Source organism: Triticum aestivum, chromosome 6D (assembly GCF_018294505.1).
Source record: "Triticum aestivum cultivar Chinese Spring chromosome 6D, IWGSC CS RefSeq v2.1, whole genome shotgun sequence".
In the NCBI taxonomy this organism is placed as follows: Eukaryota; Viridiplantae; Streptophyta; class Magnoliopsida; order Poales; family Poaceae; genus Triticum; species Triticum aestivum.
In genome coordinates, this window is record NC_057811.1 from 173,602,754 (window position 1) to 173,619,161 (window position 16,408).

At 46.6% G+C, this 16,408-nt stretch overlaps 1 protein-coding gene across 1 annotated transcript; it reads left to right on the top strand.

Annotated features, from left to right (window-relative positions):
• The first annotated feature begins 354 nt into the window (after nucleotides 1–354).
• On the top strand, nucleotides 355–4,027 carry LOC123144356 (F-box/kelch-repeat protein At1g55270). Its single transcript, XM_044563459.1, has 2 exons — nucleotides 355–904; nucleotides 2,605–4,027. Exons 1-2 carry the CDS (start codon nucleotides 878–880, stop codon nucleotides 3,847–3,849), a joined length of 1,272 nt encoding a protein of 423 aa, XP_044419394.1. The 5' UTR covers nucleotides 355–877; the 3' UTR covers nucleotides 3,850–4,027.
• Nucleotides 4,028–16,408: the final 12,381 nt, after the last annotated feature.

Sequence of the window (16,408 nt, forward strand, 5' to 3'; positions counted from 1 at the left end):
CCTCCTTTTCAAAAAAAAAAAATGTTGGCTCTTGCAGATTGATGACTCCTCGACGATATATGTCATATGGGTGAACAACTCAGCCCCTTCCATTAGCATCTTTCCTCTTGTTTTGATTCCAAGGAGTCCAAATTGATGGTGTGCGTTCGTTTTATATTGGTATGACACTGACGTGCACCATTGCCTTTTTCTCTTGTCTGTGCTTGCTGGTTTTGGAGGTGCTGCTATCATAATCTGGACCCGATCACCATTTTTCTTAGATAATCGCATTAGAAACGTTAAAGAAAAATTGAAAAGAAAGGTCAAAACTTTCCGGCCCCTACATTCTCCGGTACACACAGCCATAAAACCTAATCAAATCCTCAGTGATCAAGTTGGCAGAAAGTTGCCATCTTTCGAACACAAAAGGAGAGGAGAACAGGACATGGGACATTCAATTTTTTTCCCCAGTTTTTCTTTTTTAAAGTGTCAAAAAAATCTTATTCTTTTTTTGGGATACATTCAAACATATTCTGCTATTAATAACCCAGAGGAATATCTTCAAATTGATCAACCAGGCAAACAAACAAAGGTGGTTGGCTCAAGCAGCAGAGAAGGAGAGTTTCATTTCCGAGAGAACGGCCCAAGTTTGCCTTGGCCATTGTGTTGCCCTGCAGCTGTGGACAGGCTCACAACCACACACACCTGCCTTAAATCCAAGAGGTGATCCCCATTTACTAGTGTCACCATCTTCTTCTCCTCCTCCTTCAGCTCCCCCCTTCTTCCTCCTCCTAGGAACGGGGCGCTACCGCAAAGAAGCTTGTAGAAGTTTTGTGATATCTGGGTGGTGAGTGTGTGCTTGTGGATTCTTGATTCTTTCCTCCAGGAACAGTCAGCCATGGATAGACGGATCCAAGCTCCTCTGGTGAGTCTTCCATCACGTTTACGCCCCCTCTTCCTTTTCTGCATAGGCGCCATGCTTAGATCGCCGGAGTTTTTCCTAGTTCTGAAATGTTTGGTGTTGTACGGATGCTTTTGGATAAATCCACCGTTCATCTGCTGGTCCATCAGCATGATTCGAAGTTGTTTCAGAATTTTGGATCAGAAAGAACCAAGCAAGTGATAGTATCCACTTGTATTGAAGTCTAGGAAGCTGTAGCTGCAAGTGTTTTTGAGCAACTAGACTTACCTTCAAGAGAAGTTTTTGTATTCAGAATCAGTACTCGAGCATCGCATATGCAAGAGAGAATTCTTTTGTCGATATTGTTGTACTCTCCTACTCCCTCCGTTCGTAAATATAAGTCTTTGAAAAGATTCCACTATGAACCACATACGGAGCAATGCATTTATATACATCCGTATGTAGTTCATAGTTGAGTCTCTACAAAAACTTATATTTAGGAACAAAGGGAGTACAAAATTATACTTCCTCCGTCCCAAAATATAGGACGTTTTTGCAGTTCATTATATTTTGGGATGGAGGTAGTATATATGTTTATATATATAATCTAAATTGTACTAACAAAATGTAAGGAAATGTTTGGGTCTCTTTCCCTCGTTGTTATCAACTTCAGAAGCGTGGTAAGAGGTTGGTTCCCCACCAAGTAGTTCAACTACTTTTGTAAGTAGCTGTTGTTTCGTGACACCATCGAGTGTTGTGTGTTCCTGTCTCATCACATCACTCTTGGCATTATCCAACATTCAACCCCTTTTAGACAGGCAGTCGAGTGTCTTTAAAAGAAAGGACAGGCAGTCAAGACTTTAGTTCTAACCGGCACCGTTTCTTCCCTTTTGTCTTCTCTTTTTTGAGGTTAGTGGTCTGAGACTTGGACCCTCCCAATTCAAAAGGACTCGCTCAAAAATCACCTTGGAAAAGACACTCCAGCCTGAGTGGGTTAGGTTCGGAACTGCGTGTGCCCACCACTGAATGTAGAAAAGTTCTTCGTATGAAACCAAATTATGATGCATCTGATGCAGAGGCCAGGGTAATTCTCCTTTTCTAAAAAAATATGAAACCAAATTATGATGCACATGTCAGAATATGCTAGGTGAAGTATTTTTTTCGAACTTTTTTTTACAGTAGCTAGGTGGAGTAGTTTTTTTTAAGGCAACCACATATTTCATTGGACAGTCTGTTCACTATGGTCACTAGAAAAGACAAACATGCTTGTGAAAATAATGTAGCTCATGCTTTAGCATAAATGGGTAGATCATCTATTCACACGTCCGTCTGGCTCCGCCATGGCCCAGACGAAATTGGCGCTCTTTGCCAAAAGGATTGTAATGAACCACCTTTATTGAAATGAAATTAATATTTTTTCGCAAAAAAACCAACTTTACATAAAGAATTTCACAAGAAGTAAAATTACTATTTCACCCTTGGAGAAACTTGTGCCTCGGCAAAATGCAGTCCACAAATGTTTATTTTGATAAAGGTCTGCCGCGTCTAGTTACGCATTGACCAGAGAAATAAACGAGTAACGAGAGAAACATGTAAGTTAATTGCCATCCCTGTGAACGCGTGTTGAGAAATTTTGCACATTTTGAAGTATGGCTTGGCTCTTGGTTCACTCTTCCCCTGTTTGTTCAGCTTACTTACACTCATCCTGTCCTTTTGCTGGATAGGTCGATAGCTCGGCATGCTTGTGCAGAGCGGAGAGAGCCGCCGCCGTCGCCTCCACCGGCAGGCACGTCCCGAGATCCAGACCTTGCGTGCAATCGAGCGTCAGAGCCTCCATCCACCCACTGAGCGAGAAGAGATCGTCGCGGGCTGACCGCCGAAGCGACGGGCAACGGCCGCTGCTCCCCGGCCTTCCCGACGACCTCGCCATCGCGTGCCTCATCCGCGTGCCGCGAGCTGATCACTGCAAGCTGAGGCTAGTGTGCAGGAGGTGGCTCCGCCTCCTCGCGGGCAACTACTTCTACGGCCTCCGCGGGAGGCTCGGGCTCGCCGAGCAATGGCTGTACGCCTTCAAGTCCGATGGCGACGGGCGCGTGTCGTGGGACGTGCTCGACCCGGCGGCCGCGGCATGGCGCGCGATGCCGCCCGTGCCCGCTGAATACGCGGCCGCCGCCGGGTTCAGCTGCGCCGTGCTCGGCGGCTGCCACCTGTACCTGCTGGGCGGCAGGGACCCGCGAAGGGGCGCCATGCGGCGGGTGGTGTTCTACAGCGCCCGGAGCAACCGGTGGCACCGCGCGCCGGACATGCTGCGACGGCGCCACTGCTTCGGCGCGTGCGTCATGGGAAACCGCCTGTACGTCGCCGGCGGAGAGAGCGGCGGCGGCAGCCTCAGGTCCGCGGAGGTCTTCGACCCGGCCAAGAACCGGTGGTCTTTCGTGTCCGACATGGCCCGGGCGCTAGTGCCGTTTGTCAGCGTGGTGCACAGCGGGAGGTGGTACGTCAAGGGGCTCGGCGCGGGGCGGCAGGTGCTCAGCCAGGTGTACACGCCGGAGACGGACAAGTGGTCGACGGTGGCAACGCTCGATAGCATGGTCACCGGCTGGAGAAGCCCCAGCGCTTGCATCGACGGCCGGCTCTACGCCGCTGACTGCAAGGACGGTTGCCGGCTCAGAGCCTACGACGAGGCTGCAGACGCGTGGAGTGGCTGCGCCTCAAGCGGGCACCACCTCGGAAGCTCGCACGCTCTCGAGGCGGTCGCAATGGTCACGCTTCGTGGCAAGCTCTGTGTCGTTCGAAACGACATGAGCGTGTCGGTCGTCGACGTCGCCGCCGGGGCAGGAAACCAGCCGTGGGAGACCCTCGTCGGCAAAGGGCAGATAAAGAGCTTCGTCACGAACCTCCTGGCGAGCATTGCCGGCCGCGGCCGGGCCAAAAACCGCGTCCTCCATTGCCAAGTCCTTGAGGCTTAGAGGTGTTAGGTCCTAAGAAAAATATTTACTCGCTCCGTCACATAAGAACATAGTACACCTAACTGATGGCTATATGATGTTGCCATATTATTTATAGCTAAACTTATAGCCGACAAATACAATAGTTATATGTAAATAAGTACTACTTCATTGATATATGACTCACCTTTCTTTCTCACTAAGTCTCTATAAGTACGTGCTACAGCAGGCTATTAGTTTGTAGCCTGTTTTTTCTCTCTTCTTTTTTCCCTCTTCTTTTTTCTCTCTTTCAACTTAGTAAAAATATATTATTTTAAGTCTTACAGTCCGCCTACATCACCTTATTGTACCTTATTTTGCTCTTTCACCTTTCCTGCCCGTCGCCGCCGGGGCGCGCCGCCAGGCAAAGCCCGGTTGGCGTCGGCGGCGGCGGGATCTCTCCTCCCCGCAGCGGTCGGACCTGGCACGGGTGGCGTTCGGCGGCGGTTGACGGTGCGTTGGCGGCGGGGCGCGCCGGGGAGGACTCAGGGGGCGACGGCAGGAGCTCCATCCCCCTGGTGGTCGCGGGGGAGGGGGGGGGGGCGTTCGGGGCGCTTCTATGGTGCCTGTGGTTGATCTGTTTCAGATCTGACCGCTGGTGCCTCGGGCGGCGCGGGGATCTCGGGGCGGCGGCCTCGATCCGTGGCGCGCGGTGCGGCCTGCCTGGCGGGTGGCACCCGCGGGTGCAGATGGGGGGCCTTCCACGGCTGCGTGGGCGACGTGGAGGCGGTGGCGCTACGACGGCTCCTCGATGGCCGACCGGAGTTCCATGGGAGGCGTCGTCTCCGACTCAATCTACTCCGGTTCGTGCTGGCTACGGTAGCGACTACGGTCGATGCCAATACTGCCTGGACGGATCTAGCGGGTGGGCATGGATCCGGGGGAAACTCCAGGCCGGCGTGGTGGCCGCACCAAAGTCGACGCCCTCAGCGCCGATTCCCTTCATGGAGGCTTCGGTGTGGATCATACGCCCCCCACCTCTGCCTTGAGCGCAGGTGAAAGCCTCTGTTCCTCTGTTTGGGTGATGATGGCACTTTGGTGTCGTGTTCCTTCCTGAAGGCGTCGGCCGGGGACTGCTCAGGGTGGTGGAGTTGCCGGTAGTTCGGAGTCGACGCGAGATGGCATGTAGGAGGAGCGGTGTGGCATCAAACGTATTGTCGACGGTGGGTCTCGGCGGCATGGTGCAGTGGAGACTCGGCGTCTGATGCGCGGAGATGGACTCGCGCAGGAGGAGGAAGCTGTATGGCTTCATGGTGGCGTTGATAGCAGAGAGTCATGGCAAGGTTGGTGCATCAGTTCTGCTCTGAGGATGGACCAATGGAAGATGAAGGTGACGGCCGGCCCTTGCAGCGTGCGGTGCTCACTGGGGTGTGCTAGAACGGTGTGGGACCTGTTAGAATAAAACACTAATGCAAGATCATAGACGGCACACCGAGGCACGATATTTGTTAACGAGGTTCACCGATATGGCTACATCCCCGGGGCATGACTACGGGCGCTCCTTCCCAAGATACCGCAACACCGGCCGCCCGGGCGCCGGCACAAGCCGTCGGCTCCCCCGCGTACCTGTTGCTATCAAGTCGTCATGATGGGTTACAACGTGTGGCGCCCCTCCGTATATAAGAGGCCAAGGATACAAGTGTCCGACTCCTACACAACTCGTACCTAACCACACCAATTACAACTCCAAGTCCATGTAACCCCTTGCGTACATAATATTCGACACAAATACAACAGGACCCAATCCAGGTAGTGGCTTCGATGGGACACCCGGCTTTAGATGTTAGGTTTTGGTGCGATGTCTGTTTGGTATTTGGCCCGGACATTCGGCACACCTTCATCAATGGGATAGGAGTAATAACAGCGTTGTCAAGATGGTGGCTTCAGGCTTATTGATATATCACCTTGTATGGTCTTTGTGAATAATTAATAATATGGCTGCATGCATCGTCCAGATGTAGAGGCCGGGGGTACATCCTCCTTTGCTAAAAAAATTGAAAATAAGTTGTTCTCATATGCTTAGCACCTCTATGAATCTCTTGGTGTGGCTAATCTATCAAAAAAAAGAATTAAATGTTAACGAACTTACATCTGCTTAGCTAGTTTTTCGCGCGACACACAAATCTTGACGCGAGGTGATCATGTTGAAGGAAATATGCCCTAGAGGCAATAATAAAGTTATTATTTATTTCCTTATATCATGATAAATGTTTATTATTCATGCTAGAATTGTATTAAATGGAAACTTGATACATGTGTGAATACATAGACAAACAGAGTGTCACTAGTATGCCTCTACTTGACTAGCTCGTTGATCAAAGATGGTTATGTTTCCTAGCCATAGACATGAGTTGTCATTTGATTAACGGGATCACATCATTAGGAGAATGATGTGATTGACTTGACCCATTCCGTTAGCTTAGCACTCGATCGTTTAGTATGTTGCTATTGCTTTCTTCATGACTTATACATGTTCCTATGACTATGAGATTATGCAACTCCCGTTTACCGGAGGAACACTTTGTGTGCTACCAAACGTCACAACGTAACTGGGTGATTATAAAGGTGCTCTATAGGTGTCTCCGAAGGTACTTGTTGGGTTGGCGTATTTCGAGATTAGGATTTGTCACTCCGATTGTCGGAGAGGTATCTCTGGGCCCACTCGGTAATGCACATCACTATAAGCCTTGCAAGCATTGTAACTAATGAGTTAGTTGCGGGATGATGTATTACGGAACGAGTAAAGAGACTTGCCGGTAACGAGATTGAACTAGGTATCGAGATACCGACGATCGAATCTCGGGCAAGTAACATACCGATGACAAAGGGAACAACGTATGTTGTTATGCGGTCTGACCGATAAAGATCTTCGTAGAATATGTGGGAGCCAATATGAGCATCCAGGTTCCGCTATTGGTTATTGACCGGAGACGTGTCTCGGTCATGTCTACATAGTTCTCGAACCCGTAGGGTCCGCACGCTTAAAGTTACGATGACGGTTATATTATGAGTTTATGTGTTTTGATGTACCGAAGGAGTTCGGAGTCCCGGATGAGATCAGGGACTTGACGAGGAGTCTCGAAATGGTCGAGACGTAAAGATCGATATATTGGACGACTATATTCGGACATCGGAAAGGTTCCGAGTGATTCGGGTATTTTTCGGAGTACCGGAGAGTTACGGGAATTCGTATTGGGCCTTAATGGGCCATACGGGAAAGGAGAGAAAGGCCCCAAAGGGTGGCCGCACCCCTCCCCATGGACTAGTCCGAATTGGACTAGGGAGGGGGGGGCGCCCCCTTCCTTCTTTCTCCTTCTCCCTTCCCTTTTCCTACTCCAACAAGGAAAGGAGGAGTCCTACTCCCGGTGGGAGTAGGACTCCCCCCTTGGCGCGCCCTCCTCCTAGGCCGGCCGCCTCCCCCTTGCTCCTTTATATACGGGGGCAGGGGGCACCCATAGACACACAATTGATCATTGATCTCTTAGCCGTGTGCGGTGCCCCCCTCCACCATATTACACCTCGATAATATCGTAGCGGTGCTTAGGCGAAGCCCTGCGTCGGTAGAACATCATCATTGTCACCACGCCGTCGTGCTGACGAAACTCTCCCTCAACACTCGGCTGGATCGGAGTTCGAGGGACGTCATCGAGCTGAACGTGTGCTGAACTCGGAGGTGCCGTGCGTTCGGTACTTGATCGGTCGGATCGTGAAGACGTACGACTACATCAACCGCGTTGTGTTAACGCTTCCGCTTTCGGTCTACGAGGGTACGTGGACAACACTCTCCCCTCTCGTTGCTATGCATCACCATGATCTTGCGTGTGCGTAGGAATTTTTTTGAAATTACTACGTTCCCCAACAGTGGCATCCGAGCCAGGTTTTATGCGTTGATGTTATATGCACGAGTAGAACACAAGTGAGTTGTGGGCGATATAAGTCATACTGCTTACCAGCATGTCATACTTTGGTTCGGCGGTATTGTGAGATGAAGCGGCCCGGACCGACATTACGCGTACGCTTACGCGAGACTGGTTTCACCGTTGCGAGCACTCGTTGCTTAAAGGTGACTGGCGGGTGTCTGTCTCTCTCACTTTAGTTGAACCGAGTGTGGCTACGCCCGGTCCTTGCGAAGGTTAAAACAGCACCAACTTGACAAACTATCGTTGTGGTTTTGATGCGTAGGTAAGAACGGTTCTTGCTAAGCCCGTAGCAGCCACGTAAAACTTGCAACAACAAAGTAGAGGACGTCTAACTTGTTTTTGCAGGGCATGTTGTGATGTGATATGGTCAAGACATGATGCTAAATTTTATTGTATGAGATGATCATGTTTTGTAACCGAGTTATCGGCAACTGGCAGGAGCCATATGGTTGTCGCTTTATTGTATGCAATGCAATCGCCCTGTAATGCTTTACTTTATCACTAAGCGGTAGCGATAGTCGTAGAAGCATAAGTTGGCGAGACGACAACGATGCTACGATGGAGATCAAGGTGTCGCGCCGGTGACGATGGTGATCATGACGGTGCTTCGGAGATGGAGATCACAAGCACAAGATGATGATGGCCATATCATATCACTTATATTGATTGCATGTGATGTTTATCTTTTATGCATCTTATCTTGCTTTGATTGACGGTAGCATTATAAGATGATCCCTCACTAAATTATCAAAGTATAAGTGTTCTCCCTGAGTATGCACCGTTGCGAAAGTTCTTCGTGCTGAGACACCACGTGATGATCGGGTGTGATAGGCTCTACGTTCAAATACAACGGGTGCAAAACAGTTGCACACGCGGAATACTCAGGTTAAACTTGACGAGCCTAGCATATAACAGATATGGCCTCGGAACACGGAGACCGAAAGGTCGAGCGTGAATCATATAGTAGATATGATCAACATAGTGATGTTCACCGTTGAAACTACTCCATCTCACGTGATGATCGGACATGGTTTAGTTGATATGGATCACGTGATCACTTAGAGGATTAGAGGGATGTCTATCTAAGTGGGAGTTCTTAAGTAATATGATTAATTGAACTTAAATTTATCATGAACTTAGTCCTGATAGTATTTTGCAAATTATGTTGTAGATCAATAGCTCGCGTTGTTGCTTCCCTGTGTTTATTTTTGATATGTTCCTAGAGAAAATTATGTTGAAAGATGTTAGTAGCAAAGATGCGGATTGGATCCGTGATCTGAGGATTATCCTCATTGCTGCACAGAAGAATTATGTCCTTGATGCACCGCTAGGTGACAGACCTATTGCAGGAGCAGATGCAGACGTTATGAACGTTTGGCTAGCTCAATATGATGACTACTTGATAGTTTAGTGCACCATGCTTAACGGCTTAGAATCGGGACTTCAAAGACGTTTTGAACGTCATGGACCATATGAGATGTTCCAGGAGTTGAAGTTAATATTTCAAGCAAATACCCGAGTTGAGAGATATGAAGTCTCCAACAAGTTCTATAGCTAAAAGATGGAGGAGAATAGCTCAAGCAGTGAGCATGTGCTCAGATTGTCTGGGTACTACAATCGCTTGAATCAAGTGGGAGTTAATCTTCCAGATAAAATAGTGATTGACAGAATTCTCTAGTCACCATCACCAAGTTAGTAGAACTTCGTGATGAACTATAGTATGCAAGGGATGACGAAAGTAATTCCCGAGCTCTTCGTGATGCTGAAATCGACGAAGGTAGAAATCAAGAAAAACATCAAGTGTTGATGGTTGACGAGACCACTAGTTTCAAGAAAAGGGCAAAGGGAAGAAGGGGAACTTCAAGAAGAACGGCAAGCAAGTTGCTGCTCAAGTGAAGAAGCCTAAGTCTGGTCCTAAGCCTGAGACTAAGTGCTTCTACTGCAAAGGGACTGGTCACTGGAAGCGGAACTACCCCAACTATTTGGTGGATAAGAAGGATGGCAAAGTGAACAAAGGTATATTGGATATACATGTTATTGATGTGTACTTTACTAGTGTTTATAGCAACCCCTCGGTATTTGATACTGGTTCAGTTGCTAAGAGTAGTAACTCGAAACGGGAGTTGCAGAATAAACAGAGACTAGTAAAAGGCGAGGTGACGATGTGTGTTGGAAGTAGTTCCAAGATTGATATGATCATCATCGCACACTCCCTATACTTTCGGGATTAGTGTTGAAACTAAATAAGTGTTATTTGGTGTTTGCGTTGAGCATGAATATGATTTGATCATGTTTGTTGCAATACGGTTATTCATTTAAATTAGAGAATAATTGTTGTTCTGTTTACATGAATAAAACCTTCTATGGTCATACACCCAATAAAATGGTTTGTTGGATCTCGATCGTAGTGATACACATATTCATAATAATGAAGCCAAAAGATGCAAAGTTAATAATGATAGTGCAACTTATTTGTGGCACTGCCGTTTAGGTCATATTGGTGTAAAGCGCATGAAGAAACTCCATACTGATGGGATTTTGGAATCACTTGATTATGAATCACTTGATGCTTGCGAACCGTGCCTCATGGGCAAGATGACTAAAACGCCGTTCTCCGGAACTATGGAGAGAGCAACAGATTTGTTGGAAATCATACATACAGATGTATGTGGTCCGATGAATATTGAGGCTCGTAGCAGGTATCATTATTTTCTGACCTTCACAGATGATTTGAGCAGATATGGGTATATCTACTTAATGAAACAGAAGTCTGAAACATTTGAAAAGTTCATATAATTTCAGAGTGAAGCGGAAAATCATCGTAACAAGAAAATAAAGTTTCTACGATCTGATCGTGGAGAAGAGTATTTGAGTTACGAGTTTGGCCTTCAGTTAAAACAATGTGAAATAGTTTCACTACTCACGCCACCTGGAACACCACGGTGTAATGGTGTGTCCGAACATCGTAACCGTACTTTATTAGATATGGTGCGATATATGATGTCTCTTACCGATCTACCACTATCGTTTTGGGGTTATGCATTAGAGACAGCTGCATTCACGTTAAATAGGGTACCATCTAAATCCGTTGAGACGACATCTTATGAACTGTGGTTTGGCAAGAAACCAAAGTTGTCGTTTCTTAAAGTTTGGGGTTGCGATGCTTATGTGAAAAGGTTTCATCCTGATAAGCTCAAACCCAAATCGGAGAAATGTGTCTTCATAGGATACCCAAAGGAGACAGTTGGGTACACCTTCTATCACAGATCCGAAGGCAAGACATTCGTTGCTAAGAATGGATCCTTTCTAGAGAAGGAGTTTCTCTCGAAAGAAGTGAGTGGGAGGAAAGTAGAACTTGATGAGGTAACTGTACCTGCTCCCTTATTGGAAAGTAGTTCATCACAGAAATCTGTTCCTGTGACTCCTACACCAATTAGTGAGGAAGTTAATGATGATGATCATGTAACTTCAGATCAAGTTACTACCAAACCTCGTAGGTAAACCAGAGTGAGATCCACACCAGAGTGGTACGGTAATCCTGTTCTGGAGGTCATGTTATTTGACCATGACGAACCTACGAACTATGAGGAAGCGATGATGAGCCCAGATTCCGCGAAATGGCTTGAGGCCATGAAATCTGAGATGAGATCCATATATGAGAACAAAGTATGGACTTTGATTGACTTGCCCAATGATCGGCGAGCCATTGAGATTAAATGGATCTTCAAGAGGAAGACAGACAGTGATAGTAGTGTTACTGTCTACAAAGCTAGAATTGTCGCAAAAAGGTTTTCGACAAGTTCAAGGTGTTGACTACGATGAGAGTTTCTCACTCGTATCTATGCTTAAGTCTGTCTGAATCATGTTAGCAATTGCCGCATTTTATGAAATCTGGCAAATGGATAAACAAAACTGCATTCCTTAATGGATTTATTAAAGAAGAGTTGTATATGATGCAACCAGAAGGTTTTGTCAATCCTAAAGTGCTAACAAAATATGCAAGCTCCAGCGATCCATCTATGGACTGGTGCAAGCATCTCGGAGTTGGAATATACGCTTTGATAAGTTGATCAAAGGATATAGTTTTATACAGACTTGCGGTGAAGCCTGTATTTACAAGAAAGTGAGTGGGAGCACTACAGCATTTCTGATAAGTATATGTGAATGACATATTGTTGATCGGAAATAATGTAGAATTATTCTGCAAAGCATAAAGGAGTGTTTGAAAGGAGTTTTTCAAAGAAAGACCTCGGTGAAGCTGCTTACATATTGAGCATCAAGATCTATAGAGATAGATCAAGACGCTTGATAAGTTTTTTCAATGAGTACATACCTTAACAAGATTTTGAAGTAGTTCAAAATGGAACAGTCAAAGAAAGAGTTCTTGCCTGTGTTACAAGGTGTGAAATTGAGTAAGACTCAAAGCCCGACCACGGCAGAAGATAGAAAGAGAATGAAAGTCATTCCCTATGCCTTGGCCATAGGTTCTATAAAGTATGCCATGCTGTGTACCAGATCTATTGTATACCCTACACTGATTTTGGCAAGGGAGTACAATAGTGATCTAGGAGTAGATCACTGGACAGCGGTCAAAATTATCCTTAGTGGAATAAGGATATGTTTCTCGATTATGGAAGTGACAAAAGGTTCGTCGTAAAGGGTTACGTCGATGCAAGTTTTGACACTAATCTAGATGACTCTAAGTCTCGGTCTAGATACATATTGAAAGTGGGAGCAATTAGCTAGAGTAGCTCCGTGCAGAGCATTGTAGACATAGAAATTTGCAAAATACTTACGGATCTGAATGTGACAGACCCGTTGACTAAAATTATCTCACAAGCAAAACATGATCACACCTTAGTACTCTTTGGGTGTTAATCACATAGCGATGTGAACTAGATTACTGACTCTAGTAAACCCTTTGGGTGTTGGTCACATGACGATGTGAACTATGGGTGTTAATCACATGGTGATGTGAACTATTGATGTTAAATCACATGGCGATGTGAACTAGATTATTGACTCTAGTGCAAGTGGGAGACTGAAGGAAATATGCCCTAGAGGCAATAATAAAGTTATTATTTATTTCCTTATATCATGATAAATGTTTATTATTCATGCTAGAATTGTATTAACCGGAAACTTGATACATGTGTGAATACATAGACAAACAGAGTGTCACTAGTATGCCTCTACTTGACTAGCTCGTTGATCAAAGATGGTTATGTTTCCTAGCCATAGACATGAGTTGTCATTTGATTAACGGGATCACATCATTAGGAGAATGATGTGATTGACTTGACCCATTCCGTTAGCTTAGCACTCGATCGTTTAGTATGTTGCTATTGCTTTCTTCATGACTTATACATGTTCCTATGACTATGAGATTATGCAACTCCCGTTTACCGGAGGAACACTTTGTGTGCTACCAAACGTCACAACGTAACTGGGTGATTATAAAGGTGCTCTACAGGTGTCTCCAAAGGTACTTGTTGGGTTGGCGTATTTCGAGATTAGGATTTGTCACTCCGATTGTCGGAGAGGTATCTCTGGGCCCACTCAGTAATGCACATCACTATAAGCCTTGCAAGCATTGTAACTAATGAGTTAGTTGCGGGATGATGTATTACGGAACGAGTAAAGAGACTTGCTGGTAACGAGATTGAACTAGGTATCGAGATACCGACGATCGAATCTCGGGCAAGTAACATACCGATGACAAAGGGAACAACGTATGTTGTTATGCGGTCTGACCGATAAAGATCTTCGTAGAATATGTGGGAGCCAATATGAGCATCCAGGTTCCGCTATTGGTTATTGACCGGAGAGGTGTCTCGGTCATGTCTACATAGTTCTCGAACCCGTAGGGTCCGCACGCTTAACGTTACGATGACAGTTATATTATGAGTTTATGTGTTTTGATGTACCGAAGGAGTTCGGAGTCCCGGATGAGATCAGGGACTTGACGAGGAGTCTCGAAATGGTCGAGACGTAAAGATCGATATATTGGACGACTATATTCGGACATCGGAAAGGTTCCGAGTGATTCGGGTATTTTTCGGAGTACCGGAGAGTTACGGGAATTCGTATTGGGCCTTAATGGGCCATACGGGAAAGGAGAGAAAGGCCCCAAAGGGTGGCCGCACCCCTCCCCATGGACTAGTCCGAATTGGACTAGGGAGGGGGGGGGGGGGCGCCCCCTTCCTTCTTTCTCCTTCTCCCTTCCCTTTTCCTACTCCAACAAGGAAAGGAGGAGTCCTACTCCCGGTGGGAGTAGGACTCCCCCCTTGGCGCGCCCTCCTCCTAGGCCGGCCGCCTCCCCCCTTGCTCCTTTATATACGGGGGCAGGGGGGCACCCCATAGACACACAATTGATCATTGATCTCTTAGCCGTGTGCGGTGCCCCCCTCCACCATATTACACCTCGATAATATCGTAGCGGTGCTTAGGCGAAGCCCTGCGTCGGTAGAACATCATCATTGTCACCACGCTGTCGTGCTGACGAAACTCTCCCTCAACACTCGGCTGGATCGAAGTTCGAGGGACGTCATCGAGCTGAACGTGTGCTGAACTCGGAGGTGCCGTGCGTTCGGTACTTGATCGGTCGGATCGTGAAGACGTACGACTACATCAACTGCGTTGTGTTAACGCTTCCGCTTTCGGTCTACGAGGGTACGTGGACAACACTCTCCCCTCTCGTTGCTATGCATCACCATGATCTTGTGTGTGCGTAGGAATTTTTTTTGAAATTACTACGTTCCCCAACAGATGTGTCCATTGATGGAAAACCACTCCCTCTAAGACGTATCTAGCGTGATATGTTGCTAGCCTGTCTTTCCAGTTGCGCCGCTCTATCCATTTCCAGTATGTCATCTCTCTTCTACCATGTCCTATCCATACTGTTAGAGTTGTGTTGAATATTTTGTACAAAGTAGGTTACAGTTGGACTTGTGGTTGTATTGTGTTTAGATAGGATATGGAGTCGTGTCCAAGTAGGACACTTGTATCCTAGGCCTCTCATATATAGCGGGGCTAGACACACGATGTAACCTATGCCAACATAATAGCACCGGAACACAGGGGAAGCCGGCGGCATGTGCTGGTGTCCAGGGCGACCGGGTGCGGTATTGTAGCGGTGTCATGGGGAGGAGCGCCCATAGTCAGGTGATACGTCTCCGTCGTATCTACTTTTCCAAACACTTTTGCCCTTGTTTTGGACTCTAACTTGCATGATTTGAATGGAACTAACCCGAACTAACGCTGTTTTCAGCAGAATTGCCATGGTGTTATTTATGTGCAGAAACAAAAGTTATCGGAATGACCTGAAACTCCACGGAGATTATTTTTGGAAATAATAAAAAATATTGGCAAAAGAATCAAGGCCAGGGGGCCCACACCTTGTCCACGAGGGTGGGGGGCGCGCCCCCTGCCTCGTGGGCCCTTGGAGCTCCACCGACCTCAACTCCAACTCCATATATTCGTGTTCGGGGAGAAAAAAAATCAAGGAGAAAGATTCGCGTTTTACGATACGGAGCCGCCGCCAAGCCCTAAACTCTCTCGGGAGGGCTGATCTGGAGTCCGTTCGGGGCTCCAGAGAGGGGAATCCGTCGCCATCGTCATCATCAACCATCCTCCATTACCAGTTTCATGATGCTCACCGCCGTGCGTGAGTAATTCCATCGTAGGCTTGCTGGACGGTGATGGGTTGGATGAGATTTATCATGTAATCGAGTTAGTTTTGTTAGGGTTCGATCCCTAGTATCCACTATGTTCTGAGATTGATGTTGCTATGACTTTGCTATGCTTAATGCTTGTCACTAGGGCCCGAGTGCCATGATTTTAGATCTGAACCTATTATGTTTTCATGAATATATGTGAGTTCTTGATCCTATCTTGCAAGTCTATAGTCACCTACTATGTGTTATGATCCGGCAACCCCGAAGTGACAATAATTGGGACCACTCCCGGTGATGACCGTAGTTTGAGGAGTTCATGTATTCACTATGTGTTAATGCTTTGGTCCGGTACTCTATTAAAAGGATGCCTTAATATCCCTTAGTTTCCATTAGGACCCCGCTGCCACGGGATGGTAGGACAAAAGATGTCATGCAAGTTCTTTTCCATAAGCACGTATGACTATATTCGGAATACATGCCTACATTACATTGATGAATTGGAGCTAGTTCTGTGTCACCCTATGTTATGATTGTTACATGATGAACCGCATCCGGCATAATTCTCCATCACCGATCCAATGCCTACGAGCTTTTCACATATTGTTCTTCGCTTATTTACTTTTCTGTTGCTACTGTTACAATCACTACAAAACCCAAAAATATTACTTTTGCTATCGTTAACGTTACTTCCATATTACTTTTCTACTAAATACTTTGCTGCAGATACTAAGTTATCCAGGTGTGGTTGAATTGACAACTCAACTGCTAATACTTGAGAATATTCTTTGGCTCCCCTTGTGTCGAATCAATAAATTTGGGTTGAATACTCTACCCTCGAAAACTATTGCGATCCCCTATACTTGTGGGTTATCAAGACTATTTTCTGGCGCCGTTGCCGGGGAGCATAGCTCTATTCTTTGAGTCACTTGGGATTTATATCTGCTG